Source organism: Carassius auratus, chromosome 6, assembly GCF_003368295.1.
Source record: "Carassius auratus strain Wakin chromosome 6, ASM336829v1, whole genome shotgun sequence".
In the NCBI taxonomy this organism is placed as follows: domain Eukaryota; kingdom Metazoa; phylum Chordata; class Actinopteri; order Cypriniformes; family Cyprinidae; genus Carassius; species Carassius auratus.
In genome coordinates this window covers 24,271,777-24,286,057 of record NC_039248.1, presented here as the reverse complement: position 1 = coordinate 24,286,057, position 14,281 = coordinate 24,271,777, and the positions used below count along the sequence as shown (strand labels likewise).

The 14,281-nt window shown below is 45.6% G+C and overlaps 2 protein-coding genes across 4 annotated transcripts in view; one reads left to right on the top strand and one right to left on the bottom strand.

Moving 5' to 3' along the window:
- LOC113102774 (lysine-specific demethylase 6A-like) overlaps positions 1–4,201 on the bottom strand; it is a 28,642-nt gene extending 24,441 nt beyond the window's left edge. For 2 of the 3 annotated variants that reach the window (XM_026265858.1, XM_026265865.1), the window contains exons 1-2: positions 3,772–4,201; positions 3,609–3,672 (exon numbers count right to left, since the gene is read on the bottom strand). In XM_026265858.1, the coding sequence (XP_026121643.1) occupies positions 3,609–3,672; positions 3,772–3,932 (225 nt within the window). In that variant the 5' untranslated portion in view covers positions 3,933–4,201. The remainder of the gene's footprint in view (positions 1–3,608; positions 3,673–3,771) is intronic. The other variant, XM_026265867.1, reaches the window with a different exon arrangement.
- A 482-nt stretch (positions 4,202–4,683) lies between these two features.
- On the top strand, positions 4,684–10,836 carry LOC113102807 (FUN14 domain-containing protein 1-like). Its single transcript, XM_026265868.1, has 5 exons — positions 4,684–4,861; positions 5,841–5,997; positions 9,948–10,023; positions 10,113–10,241; positions 10,446–10,836. The coding sequence occupies exons 1-5, from the start codon at positions 4,837–4,839 to the stop codon at positions 10,521–10,523; spliced, it is 465 nt and encodes a 154-aa protein (XP_026121653.1). The 5' UTR covers positions 4,684–4,836; the 3' UTR covers positions 10,524–10,836.
- Positions 10,837–14,281: the final 3,445 nt, after the last annotated feature.

Genomic DNA, 14,281 nt, shown 5'->3' with positions numbered 1-14,281 from the left:
TGTTGTGACGCTGTAAGCTGATCAGTTGGTTCGTTGCTGCCGCGCTCTATCACTCGCACACCATAAAGAGCAAAATGTTTTTTAATGTTTCAGTTTCGTTATTACAACGACAATTTGGAAGCGGATAATTTCTTCACAAACAGCTCATTTTGACTCAAAATGTTAGAATGCTGCACCTACACTTGATAGTGTGAGTAAGATCAGCACAACGCAGACCGCTGCATTGACAGCGTGAAACATGATCTGTCTACAGCAGCCAGGGCTCCGCCGTTTACTGCTCAGCGCTGAGACAGAAAATTCCGGTCCAGCGCTGATTGAGGAATTAAATTCGAAAATAAAAGACAATTTGACATATTTTTTAATCATTTGCTCTGAGATGAAGCAAATATATTTGTGCGGGAATTTCTCGCACTATAAAAGCTAACCTTGCGGGAATGGTTTAAATTATGCGCAATCCCCGCATTCCCGCACCGAAATTCAAGCCCTGTGTTCAGTTAAATAGTGTCTGTGCATTTATTTGCAATCAAGTCAACGATATCACTGTAGATGAAGTGACCCCAACTAAGCAAGCCAGAGGCGACAGCGGCAAGGAACCGAAACTCCATCGGTGACAGAATGGAGAAAAAAACCTTGGGAGAAACCAGGCTCATTCAACATCATTACACACACACACACACACAAAAACACACATCTTCAAACTAAACCTTGAAGAACAGGGTGACTAATGTAAACACAAACCTATATGTCTTAAGAAAACCTAAACAAAGGAGGCATTAGCCTGCATTTTACGTTTATTATTTTTGCGTTATATTCTCAGCAGAAAAAATTAGAGTTGCACTCTTTCACAAGACGTCAGTAAACCAGTAAAACAACGAGACTTCAGACTAGCGATGCATCTTGGGAACATTAACAACACGACTGCGATGCTCAAGTCTGACCCATCATCGGCCGGTCAATCATTCTCGACCTTCAGTAAAGACTAGAGTTTCTATTTGACCATCATCGTTCACGACCCAGCGGCGATTAATCTGCTCAGATCGCCCTGTCGCTCAAACACTTTCTTCAGCTCCAGACACTCCTTGATGATGTTTAGGACACGATAAATTATACAGTGACAAACTATAACAGATCACAAGCTAACTCAAAGCGTCCAGATTCAAGCCTGCATGAACATACACTGCAGATCAGAATGTTATTGTGTCCGAAGCTGATAAACTGGGTCATTGATCAGTCCAACACATATTGAGAAGGAAATGCAATTCAGATCCAGAGACGCAAGAAGTCTGTTAAAATAAACAGCAATCATCACATCCACATCAGAGACGACACAAAGCTATAAGAAACCACAGATACTTGACCTCCATCTGGACGACGCTCTAGTGAACCACAAATCAGCTCCACGTGTTTCACTCACAGCGCAAACCCTCAGACAAACCCCATCAAATACTGACCGAAAACAACCAGTCCAGCTTCCAGCTCAATACAGGATCCATCTAGAACCAATCATTCCTCATCCTTTACAGAAGAGGATATTTTGAGGAATGTTTAAACTGTTTTTGTCTAGAGAACACTAAACAACACTGGACCCCGTGGACCTTCGGCGTATGGACAAACACCACACAAGACATTTTTCTAAATATCTTCTTTTGACTTCCATGTAAATCAAGACTTTCAACACTTTCAACAACAGATTGAGTCAGAGCAGCTTTACAGTCACTAACAGAAACACTCCAGTGTAATAATGCTAAACAGTAAACACTTTTCACTTAAAGTCACTTCATCGTCCAGCTCAGTCACAAAAAAGTTGATGATATCGCTGGAAATGAAGTGAACTAAAGAGTGTCACAGAAGGGTATTTTTAGTGAACTACCCCATCAATGGTGCTGATCCTGACACCCATAACCAGGGGTCAGGGGTCATGTGTATAAAAGCAGATACACGATATGAAGGACCACAGCAGAACTACAAGCATTACATCAGATCCAGCAGAAACATGCATTTCTGGTGAACGCCCCTCTCTAGTGTTCACTACAACACCCCTCTCTAGTGTTTACTCTCCAGTGTTCACTACAGCACCCCTTTCTAGTGTTTACTCTCCAGTGTTCACTACAGCGCCACTGTCTAGTGTTTACTCTCCAGTGTTCACTACAGCGCCACTGTCTAGTGTTTACTCTCCAGTGTTCAATTCAGCGCCACTGTCTAGTGTTTACTCTCCAGTGTTCACTACAGCGCCACTGTCTAGTGTTTACTCTCCAGTGTTCAATTCAGCGCCACTGTCTAGTGTTTACTCTCCAGTGTTCAATTCAGCGCCACTGTCTAGTGTTCACTCTCCAGTGTTCACTACAGCGCCACTCTCTAGTGTTTACTCTCCAGTGTTCAATTCAGCGCCACTGTCTAGTGTTTACTCTCCAGTGTTCACTACAGCGCCACTGTCTAGTGTTTACTCTCCAGTGTTCACTACAGCGCCACTGTCTAGTGTTTACTCTCCAGTGTTCAATTCAGCGCCACTGTCTAGTGTTTACTCTCCAGTGTTCAATTCAGCGCCACTGTCTAGTGTTCACTCTCCAGTGTTCACTACAGCGCCACTCTCTAGTGTTTACTCTCCAGTGTTCAATTCAGCGCCACTGTCTAGTGTTTACTCTCCAGTGTTCACTACAGCGCCACTGTCTAGTGTTTACTCTCCAGTGTTCACTACAGCGCCACTGTCTAGTGTTTACTCTCCAGTGTTCACTACAGCGCCACTGTCTAGTGTTTACTCTCCAGTGTTCAATTCAGCGCCACTGTCTAGTGTTTACTCTCCAGTGTTCAATTCAGCGCCACTCTCTAGTGTTTACTCTCCAGTGTTCAATTCAGCACCACTCTCTAGTGTTTACTCTCCAGTGTTCACTACAGCGCCACTGTCTAGTGTTTACTCTCCAGTGTTCACTACAGCGCCCCTCACTAGTGTTCACTACTGCGCCCCTTTCTAGTGTTTACTCTCTAGTGTTCACTTCAGCTCGCTACACCACACGGAGGAGTTCTCACAGGAGGCCGGGTTCCCAGAAGCCTCTGCGGGGCTGGATGGCAGTGATAATGCTAGCTGTGCTTTCTTCCCCGTTATTCGCGTCTCTTTCTGCTTTATACCGCGCTAGCTCTCACTCCTCTTCCCCCGCCATCTTGGGCCGGCCCCAGCAGCCATTACCCCGCACACAAACACCGTCTCCCGGTAAGACCGGGCGCGAGGAGTTCTCTGACGCGTTGACCAGCTCAGCTCTCGGTCGCTGAGGGAAATAAAGCCCCAAAACATACAGTGATCATAGACACTGACGCCCGAGTCCACAAACAACCCAACGTTACAGAATAAACACACAGACAGACGCGCGGCTGACGCTAGGGACGCGCCGCGTTTACCAGTGTTTGTGAAGCCAGCGATTCGAGCCGAGCCTCCGCGCAACGCTCGTGTGATCGCAGGGCAGAACCGCAGCTAAGGTCCGCGTCAATGTGAGCGCGTTAGCCGTGCGCTCAGAGGAGGAAATAAGGACGCGTCGCCGCTCGGAAACCCTGGCCTCGCTGTCAGTTCGCACCGCATGTGTGCTTTGTGATGCGTTAATTTAAACGCGCGTCTTTACCTTAACGAGCAGGGCCTTCATACTGGCGCCATCTTCCTGAAGCCCCTGGTATCCGAACAGAGAGCTGCGAACACACACACACACAGGGTTTGTGATCACCTCACACATCTCACACCCAGAAACAATGAATAGAAAGCAGCCAAAAGACGCCAGCGGCTCCGACCTGTCGACGCGTGTCAGGGCGTCGCTCTCCTGCGCGCTCAGCCGCGGCGCGTCCTCCTCGGGTCCGCTCGCTTTTCCCGCCGCCATTTTCTCCTCCTCATCACCAGCAGCGCTGAGGCGTCGAGCGGCGGCGACGGAGAGCGACTCTCGGCACGATTTCATGGAATCGCACCGAGAAATCGAGGGAAGGCGAGCTCCGTGCGTCCAAAAGCCACAATAAACACGAACTTTTTCTCCAGTAAACCGCGCTTCAGCGTCTGAATCCCGTGAGAAGTGAGCTGGCCCTCCAGCGACGCGTCCTCTCACATTGTTTTGCAGGAATAAACTGTGACGCGGCGGCTCTGTGTTGATGTGACGTGCGGCGCGTGCACACTTAAAAACACTGAACGTATTCAAACAATCTCAAAGTTGTGTTCGCCAGCAGATTAAAGTTGTTGTAATTGTGTCACACAGGCGAACCCACGCCGTCGCCGTTGCCACGCCCTCACGGGCCCGAAAGCCAATCGCTGCGCAGAACGCGAGCGCGTCACTGGCCTCGTCCCAAAATGTTGTGCTTCAGTCCTTTCGGTGTTTTCTGTCCTGTAGCGATCGTTTGACCCGAGAGACCCGAGCGGTGGACGCGAAGCGTGGGAAAGTTCTGCGGCGCAAACGCGTTTCCTCCGAACAGAGGATTCCGAGCGGCTTGTTTGCGTTGTTGTTATGAAATGCAAATAAAGAGGCGTGGTTTTCATAAAATGGGGAAATTGGACTGACTGACAGCCCTGCAGCTGAGGCCCAGTGCGTTCACCGTTACAGATGCACCGCACTCTTTATTACTAATGTCACTCGTTTTCTTTAAGAATCTTCATGATTGAATTAATTGAAGATATTCAATTACTCAAGTTCAGAACGAACACTTCAGCTCGAACGCGTGTTTACACACATCTGTGTTTGTGTGCGTTAAGGATATGAAATCGCAGGAATATATAACCGTCCTGTATAATGTTTTAAACATTGACGTGGCTGTAGGCGGCACGAGCGGCTGTCAACGTCACCCGACGTCGTGACGTCACACGCAGCACCCAAAATGGCGGAACAACAAGAGAGCAGAGGTGAGCGGCTGTTTATGAGAATAAATCAAGTCTTTGTCGCCGTTATTGTGTTCTAAAGTCGAGACTGCATGTGTAACACAGAGCCCGTTAAATGAAGCGACGCTCGTAGACTTTGCTGCTTTCTTGAACACAAAAACTGATAATAATGAGCTAGTTTCAGTTTTGTCATCGTCTCCTTCATGTCCTGGTCACATTTCACCTAATTGAAATCATCTTATCGAGTATTGAGAGTTTTTTAAGGATAATATTGCAGTCAAAACATAGCAGCCATATACAGTTAAAGGAATGAATCTTCAGTGAATGTAATACTTCAGTGTGGTTTAGATGAGACAGCAAGGGAAACTAAACAAAATTGCTTTTTTATATGTTTAATAATTAAACGGGTTTACTGAACAAATGGCTCTCTGAAATAAATCCTTCTATGATATGTTTCCTTACAGAGAATCTCAACACATTTTATAACATTCTGAGCAGTGATAAAGATATTATCATATATTTTATTATAATGACATAGTAATAATTATATTAAGGACCATCCCTTACGAAAATTAACCATGGTTTTACTACAAATAAAACCAAAAAACCATGGTTACTGTAGTTAAACCATGGTAACCACAAATTAACCATGGTTTTGCTATATTAACCATAGTTTAACCATGGTATTTGTAGTAAATCTGTGGTTTTACAAATGGCAGTCAATATGCCAAAAAACCATGGGTTACTACAGTTTTACTATAATAAAACCATGGTTATTTTTCGTAAGGGATATAAACCATATATTGTCGTGTTGAATGAGTATGTTTACATGGACAACAATATTCAGATTTTAACCCGATTATGAAGGTACTCTGATTAAGAATAATGTCAACAGAGATCTTTTAATCTGATTATTCACCTTATTCTGAATAAGACATGATCTTGATTAAGGTGTAACATGAGTAGCTTTTATAATATTCCTCTCATGTTCTCCTCTTGAAAGCACCGGACGTTGAAGATGAGGCGAACGAGATGCTGGATCTGACCGCATGTGTCCGGACGCAGCAGTGGTGGAGCACCGTGTTCGGACGCAGCTCTGGACCCATCGCACACAAACACTCAGTGACCACACAGATCCTGATGGGTGGAGCGGCCGGCTGGTACTCCCACAACCCTTCTGTGCAGCCGGGACAATAAATACATGCAGCACCAATCAAGAAATGATTCCGCATCCATTCTGAGATTTCTTGAAAGCATTGTGATCCTCTAAAACTGATTGTTAGTTGTGAACAGCAGATGGCGCTGCAAGCTTTAGAAACAGCCGTACTCTGCTCGTTTCCAACGCCTTACACACACTCAAACTTTAAATAATCATTCATAAGATTTGAAAAATTTAAAGTGAATCACAAGTTTGTTGACAGTGGGCTGTTTACATTAATCTTGCATCATAAAAGCATTCTGAGCTGAGGTGATATTAAAGACTCGCACAAACTCTCTTCAACTCTTCTTTATCCGCAGATAAAAACTAAATTAGAGCACCATCTGCTGTTAAAATCTAAGCTCAGAATCCATTCCAGAGAGATGTATTCAGAAGGTCTCAGAATCAGTCTAAAAATAAATTCTGCATGGATTTATGGTTGCAGCCCTACCCTTATCGTGTCTGTGATCTAGTCCTGATGGAGTGTGTCGTGTCTGTGATCTAGTCCCGACGGAGTGTGTCGGTGTCTGTGATCTAGTCCCGATGGAGTGTGTCGTGTCTGTGATCTAGTCCCGATGGAGTGTGTCGGTGTCTGTGATCTAGTCCTGATGGAGTGTGTCATGTCTGTGATCTAGTCCCGACGCAGTGTGTCGGTGTCTGTGATCTAGTCCCGACGGAGTGTGTCGGTGTCTGTGATCTAGTCCCGATGGACTGTGTCGTGTCTGTGATCTAGTCCCGACGGAGTGTGTCGGTGTCTGTGATCTAGTCCCGACGGAGTGTGTCGGTGTCTGTGATCTAGTCCCGATGGAGTGTGTCGTGTCTGTGATCTAGTCCCGACGGAGTGTGTTGTGTCTGTGATCTAGTCCCGACGGAGTGTGTCGGTGTCTGTGATCTAGTCCCGATGGAGTGTGTCGTGTCTGTGATCTAGTCCCGACGGAGTGTGTCGGTGTCTGTGATCTAGTCCCGACGGAGTGTGTCGTGTCTGTGATCTAGTCCCGATGCAGTGTGCCGGTGTCTGTGATCTAGTCCCGATGGAGTGTGTCGTGTCTGTGATCTAGTCCCGACGGAGTGTGTCGGTGTCTGTGATCTAGTCCCGATGGAGTGTGTCGTGTCTGTGATCTAGTCCCGATGGAGTGTGTCGGTGTCTGTGATCTAGTCCCGACGGAGTGTGTCGTGTCTGTGATCTAGTCCCGATGCAGTGTGCCGGTGTCTGTGATCTAGTCCCGATGGAGTGTGTCATGTCTGTGATCTAGTCCCGACGGAGTGTGTCGGTGTCTGTGATCTAGTCCCGATGGAGTGTGTCGTGTCTGTGATCTAGTCCCGATGGAGTGTGTCGGTGTCTGTGATCTAGTCCCGACGGAGTGTGTCGTGTCTGTGATCTAGTCCCAACGGAGTGTGTCGGTGTCTGTGATCTAGTCCCGATGGAGTGTGTCGTGTCTGTGATCTAGTCCCGATGGAGTGTGTCGTGTCTGTGATCTAGTCCCGATGGAGTGTGTCGGTGTCTGTGATCTAGTCCCGATGGAGTGTGTCGTGTCTGTGATCTAGTCCCGATGGAGTGTGTCGTGTCTGTGATCTAGTCCCGATGGAGTGTGTCATGTCTGTGATCTAGTCCCGACGCAGTGTGTCGGTGTCTGTGATCTAGTCCCGACGGAGTGTGTCGGTGTCTGTGATCTAGTCCCGACGGACTGTGTCGTGTCTGTGATCTAGTCCCGACGGAGTGTGTCGGTGTCTGTGATCTAGTCCCGACGGAGTGTGTCGGTGTCTGTGATCTAGTCCCGATGGAGTGTGTCGTGTCTGTGATCTAGTCCCGACGGAGTGTGTCTTGTCTGTGATCTAGTCCCGACGGAGTGTGTCGGTGTCTGTGATCTAGTCCCGATGGAGTGTGTCGTGTTTGTGATCTAGTCCCGACGGAGTGTGTCGGAGTCTGTGATCTAGTCCCGATGGAGTGTGTCGTGTCTGTGATCTAGTCCCGATGCAGTGTGTCGTGTCTGTGATCTAGTCCCGATGCAGTGTGTCGTGTCTGTGATCTAGTCCCGATGGAGTGTGTCGGAGTCTGTGATCTAGTCCCGATGGAGTGTGTCGGCGTCTGTGATCTAGTCCCGACGGAGTGTGTCGGTGTCTGTGATCTAGTCCCGATGGAGTGTGTTGGTGTCTGTGATCTAGTCCCGACGGAGTGTGTCGTGTCTGTGATCTAGTCCCGATGGAGTGTGTCGGTGTCTGTGATCTAGTCCCGACGCAGTGTGTCGGTGTCTGTGATCTAGTCCCGACGGAGTGTGTCGGTGTCTGTGATCTAGTCCCGATGGATTGTGTCGTGTCTGTGATCTAGTCCCGACGGAGTGTGTCGGTGTCTGTGATCTAGTCCCGACGGAGTGTGTCGGTGTCTGTGATCTAGTCCCGACGGAGTGTGTCGTGTCTGTGATCTAGTCCCGACGGAGTGTGTCGTGTCTGTGATCTAGTCCCGACGGAGTGTGTCGTGTCTGTGATCTAGTCCCGACGGAGTGTGTCGTGTCTGTGATCTAGTCCCGATGGAGTGTGTCGTGTCTGTGATCTAGTCCCGACGGAGTGTGTCGGTGTCTGTGATCTAGTCCCGACGGAGTGTGTCGTGTCTGTGATCTAGTCCCGATGCAGTGTGCCGGTGTCTGTGATCTAGTCCCGATGGAGTGTGTCGTGTCTGTGATCTAGTCCCGACGGAGTGTGTCGGCGTCTGTGATCTAGTCCCGATGGAGTGTGTCGGCGTCTGTGATCTAGTCCCGATGCAGTGTGTCGGTGTCTGTGATCTAGTCCCGACGGAGTGTGTCGTGTCTGTGATCTAGTCCCGACGGAGTGTGTCTTGTCTGTGATCTAGTCCCGACGGAGTGTGTCGTGTCTGAGATCTAGTCCCGACGGAGTGTGTCGTGTCTGTGATCTAGTCCCGACGGAGTGTGTCGGTGTCTGTGATCTAGTCCCGATGCAGTGTGCCGGTGTCTGTGATCTAGTCCCGATGGAGTGTGTCGTGTCTGTGATCTAGTCCCGACGGAGTGTGTCGGTGTCTGTGATCTAGTCCCGATGGAGTGTGTCGTGTCTGTGATCTAGTCCCGACGGAGTGTGTCGGTGTCTGTGATCTAGTCCCGATGCAGTGTGCCGGTGTCTGTGATCTAGTCCCGATGGAGTGTGTCGGTGTCTGTGATCTAGTCCCGATGGAGTGTGTCGTGTCTGTGATCTAGTCCCGACGGAGTGTGTCGTGTCTGTGATCTAGTCCCGACGGAGTGTGTCGGTGTCTGTGATCTAGTCCCGATGGAGTGTGTCGGTGTCTGTGATCTAGTCCCGATGGAGTGTGTCGGTGTCTGTGATCTAGTCCCGATGGAGTGTGCCGGTGTCTGTGATCTAGTCCCGATGGAGTGTGTCGGTGTCTGTGATCTAGTCCCGATGGAGTGTGTCGTGTCTGTGATCTAGTCCCGACGGAGTGTGTCGTGTCTGTGATCTAGTCCCGACGGAGTGTGTCGGTGTCTGTGATCTAGTCCCGATGGAGTGTGTCGGTGTCTGTGATCTAGTCCCGATGGAGTGTGTCGTGTCTGTGATCTAGTCCCGACGGAGTGTGTCGGTGTCTGTGATCTAGTCCCGATGGACTGTGTCGTGTCTGTGATCTAGTCCCGACGGAGTGTGTCGGTGTCTGTGATCTAGTCCCGACGGATTGTGTCGTGTCTGTGATCTAGTCCCGACGGAGTGTGTCGGTGTCTGTGATCTAGTCCCGACGGACTGTGTCGGTGTCTGTGATCTAGTCCCGACGGAGTGTGTCGTGTCTGTGATCTAGTCCCGATGCAGTGTGCCGGTGTCTGTGATCTAGTCCCGACGGAGTGTGTCGTGTCTGTGATCTAGTCCCGACGGAGTGTGTCGTGTCTGTGATCTAGTCCTGATGGAGTGTGTTCTGCGCAGGTGTGTGGGGTATCTGTTCCAGCGTGTGGGGAAGATCACAGCTACGGCCGTCGGAGGAGGATTTCTGCTGCTGCAGGTCAGAACCAAGAACTGCTCAACAATAAACCATTCACTGTTCTTTGTTATTGTGGCACAAAGTGACTTGAAGCGTTCGCTGTCTTGCAGATAGCCAATCACAGCGGATACGTCCAAGTCGACTGGAAGAAAGTGGAGAAAGATGTTAACAAAGCAAAGAGACATCTGAAGAAAAACACCAGTAAAGCTGCACCTGAGATCAACACGTTCATTGAGGAGGTAAAAACACTTTATAATCGTATCAATGTTTTCTGCAAAACTTCAAATGACTAGATCAATCATAGAACTACACAAGTTTAGATTTCCTTTGCTTCAGAAGTCCATCGCATAGATGAGTTATAATATTAGTTTGCTCTGAGGTGGTTTTCTGCGTGGAGCAGTGCCTCTGCTGGTAAAGAGCAGTTATAAACCTCTCTTTTTCAGGCCACTGAATTTGTGAAGAAAAACATAGTGGTTTCGAGTGGATTCATCGGTGGCTTCCTGCTTGGCCTCGCCTCTTGAGCTGAAACTGTGAAGACCGTCTTCCCATCATACACCTGATGATCGTCTGGCTTCTTCAATCACAAAGTGTTTGATGTGGAAGTGAAAGTGATCTTGTTCTCTCCACCAAGAGTCAGTCTTAAACACCTGCTTCTGAAAACTCAATCAGATGGAAGATAATTATTCTCTGCTAATGCTGCAGGTTTTGTGATCTTGTGTTTCGTAATACATTGGGATTTTATGTTATTTACTTTCCAGCAGATTTATTTTTGTTCACTCGCTGTTTCTTCATGGGAAATGTTTACATTGTAAATAAAAATCACTTCCAATTCAACTTTTTGACATCTTGATTATTTTTGTTACGATCAGCAGTATTTTGTGATTAAGTATTGTTTAACTATTTTTTCCCATTATCACTGAAATAATTTATTCTATCTGTGCTCGGTGTGCAGAGGTGGAAAGTAGTGAAGTATTTTGTAACTTTATTGAAGTAAATTTTAAAAGTATCTCTATCAGTTTTTTTTTTTTGATAAAATTTTATTTTGTTCATGAATAATAGTTTTTACCTTTAATATTTATGAACATAATGTAATACTTTATTGTAGTCAAGTAAAAGAAAGCACTAGATTTTTTGATGTAACTAAGTATTAAAAGATTTAATATGAAACATAACTTTCAGAACCTTCTCCTCTACGCTCCATTCAGAACATCATCACAACAGTCAACACTTCTGCACACACCTAAAGGGACAGCTCACACGAAAATGAAAATGAAACCACTTTATACTCACCCATAAGACATCTTATGTGCATATGACTATCTTTTCAGAAAAATCCAATCAGAGGTATATTATAATAGTCCTGGCTCTTCTAAGCTCTATTATTGCAGTGGGCTGGTGTTTCTGTTCAACAGTCCAAAACACGTTAAATAAAGTGTGTATCCATAAAACGTGCTTCCAGAACATGAATAAAGGCGTCCTGCAGTGAATCCATATGCTTTTGTAAGAAAATTATCAATATTTCAACACTTTTCTCTCACTTCTGCTGTCTACAGACTTTTTTAAAGAGTTTACTGATTTTATTTCCGAGTCTAAGTTTTAATTGTTGGCAATTTTAATATCCATGTTGATAATGAAAAAGATGCATTGGGATCAGCATTTATAGACATTCTGAACTCTATTGGGGTTAGACAACAGGTTTCAGGACCTACTCATTGTCGAAATCATCTACGCTAATATTAGTCTGTCAAGGTCACTGTAGCCACCAGATCCAGTCTGTGTCCAGATCAGAGGGTCACTGCAGTCACCCGGATCCAGTACGTATCCAGACCAGATGGTGGATCAGCACCTAGAAAGGACCTCTACATCCCTGAAAGACGGCGGAGACCAGGTCAACTAGAGCCCCAGATTGCATGCAATCCTGCTCGTCATTTGATGGTGAGAAGAGCAGCATGCAACATGAGAAAGGGCTTGACTTGTACCAAAGTTTAGAAATGAGTATGCAGCCTGACCTCTCCAGCGAGCTGCAGGATTTATTATCTTCTCCCTCTGATACCACAGACTCAGGAGAGTCAGATCCTCTTGTGGTATCTTCATCATTCTCTCCAGCTTCCACTGAATCAATCAATCAATCAATCAATCACCTTTATTTATATAGCGCTTTAAACAAAATACATTGCGTCAAAGCAACTGAACAACATTCATTAGGAAAACAGTGTGTCAATAATGCAGAATGATAGTTAAAGGCAGTTCATCATTGAATTCAGTGATGTCATCTCTTTACAGTTAAATAGTGTCTGTGCATTTATTTGCAATCAAGTCAATGATATCGCTGTAGATGAAGTGACCCCAAGGCGAATAGGATTCAGAGGATCCTGTATCAGGGTGAATTGGGAAAAATGGCAAAGTGTGGTTTTCCACCAATATGGAGACAACTCACTTCTTTCAGCCTGCCAGAGGCATGACTCCAGGGACGAAGTGTTATGCCATCAAGGGTCCAGAAGTGTGTGTGTGTGTGTGTGTGTGAGAGAGAGAGAGGGAAAGACAGACCTTTGTGCCCTTACCTTGATGTATCTGAGAAAACCAAAGTATGCACCTCAGCTCTCAGAACTACATGGAGTAAACAAAAACAAAGTAAGTGTATTTATGCACCTGCTGCCTTTTGATGGTGAGGAGTACGGATGGCCTGTGTGTGAAATGCTTGTCTTTTCTTGATGGTAAAGCCAGTTTAAAACCTTAAAATCCTTTAATGATATACTATTTGATTTTTCTGTAAAAAAAAAAAAAAAAATCTACTTTGAATCAGATTTATGAATATAATGTATTATGAAGCAAAATGCAACACCAACTTCAAATAAAACTGCAGCTCGCTGGAGGGGTCAAGCTGCATAATCATTTCTAAAACTTTGGTTACAAGGGTTAGGTCAAGCCAAGTCAAGCCCTTTCTCGTGTTGCTTGCTGCTCTTCTCACCATCAAATGACCAGCAGGATGCAGTGGTGGAAAGAGTACTGAAAATTTGTACTTAAGTACAAGTACTGTTACACTGATGAAAAAATACTCAATTACAAGTAAAAGTACTGCTGTCAAAACAGTACTTAAGTAAAAGTAAAAAGTACTCTTCTCAAAAAATACTCAGAGTACAAGTTACTAGTTACTTTTTAGCTGGCAATATGTAGTCACCAAAAACATTCATATCAAAGATCTATGTTAATGGATAAATGCAACTTTGAACAAAACCCACTTTTATCTTTTTGACAAAGTATGTTAATTAGTGTTCATGATACAGGGATTTTTTAACTTCAATACCTTGGTTGGATAGGAGTGGTTAAAGGGGTCCTATTATGCTCTTTTACAATGTCTTGAATTTGTTTTGGGGGTGTACTAGAACATCCTCTCATGCTTGGTTATTCGAAAAACATGGTAAAGAAATTAAAGTTCCATCTTTGTTAAAGACTTTCTGGTGCATTTCACTTAAAACCAATAACATTTCTAGAAGGATTTTCATCGGTCAGGTGTGGATCTATTCTGAATGGTTGATAACTTTTTACAAAATTTATTCCAGGAGCCAGGGCCGGCTTTGCCGACAGGCGACAAAGGCGGCCGCCTGGGGCGCCATCTGCTGGACGGTGCGCAAAATTGCAGAATTATAAAAAAAAAAGGTTAATTAAATGTATGCATCATATTATGAAAGCTGTGCACATGCAGTACACTTTTACTGTGCACTGTCCACACACTGCTTGCATCTGTCCATTTCTTTTACTAGATTAAATTTACAATCCTAAAAAACAACTGAGTCACTCTGACAGGCAACTGTCCAACTCACGCACGTTGCTCAGCAACCGGGAGTGGCGCGAAAACATCTGACAGCTGGTTTTATCGCTTTAAATGATGCAGTGGCGCTGTTCCCGCGCGGTTCAGAAATCAGCGCTGTGATTGGTCCGTTTACGATCAGATATTTTAAATGGCTGCTGAAGTGCTGTCGAAATATTGAATATCAATTCCAATTGTGTGCGTATTCAGTAACGAACAATGATTTAAAAGTAACAAAGTAGATTTTGCTTCATTTGTACTTCAAGTAAAAGTACAGCTTTAAAAATATACTCAAAGTACAAATACCCGAAAAAACTACTTAATTACAGTAACCTGAGTAGTTGTAATTCGTTACTTCCCACCACTGGCAGGATGGCATGCAAGTGTTTAAATCCACCTGGTTTCTGTTAAGTCTGTACTTCCCCACACCATTAAAAGGCAGCAGGTGCATAAATACACTTTGTTTGTACT

Coding starts and splice junctions, on each gene's coding strand:
- LOC113102807 (XM_026265868.1), top strand. CDS start 4,837: ATGGCGGAACAACAAGAGAGCAGAG. Junction 5,998..9,947: donor ATGGGTGGAGCGGCCGGCTG/GTACTCCCACAA, acceptor TGTTCTGCGCAG/GTGTGTGGGGTATCTGTTCC. Junction 10,024..10,112: donor GAGGATTTCTGCTGCTGCAG/GTCAGAACCAAG, acceptor GCTGTCTTGCAG/ATAGCCAATCACAGCGGATA.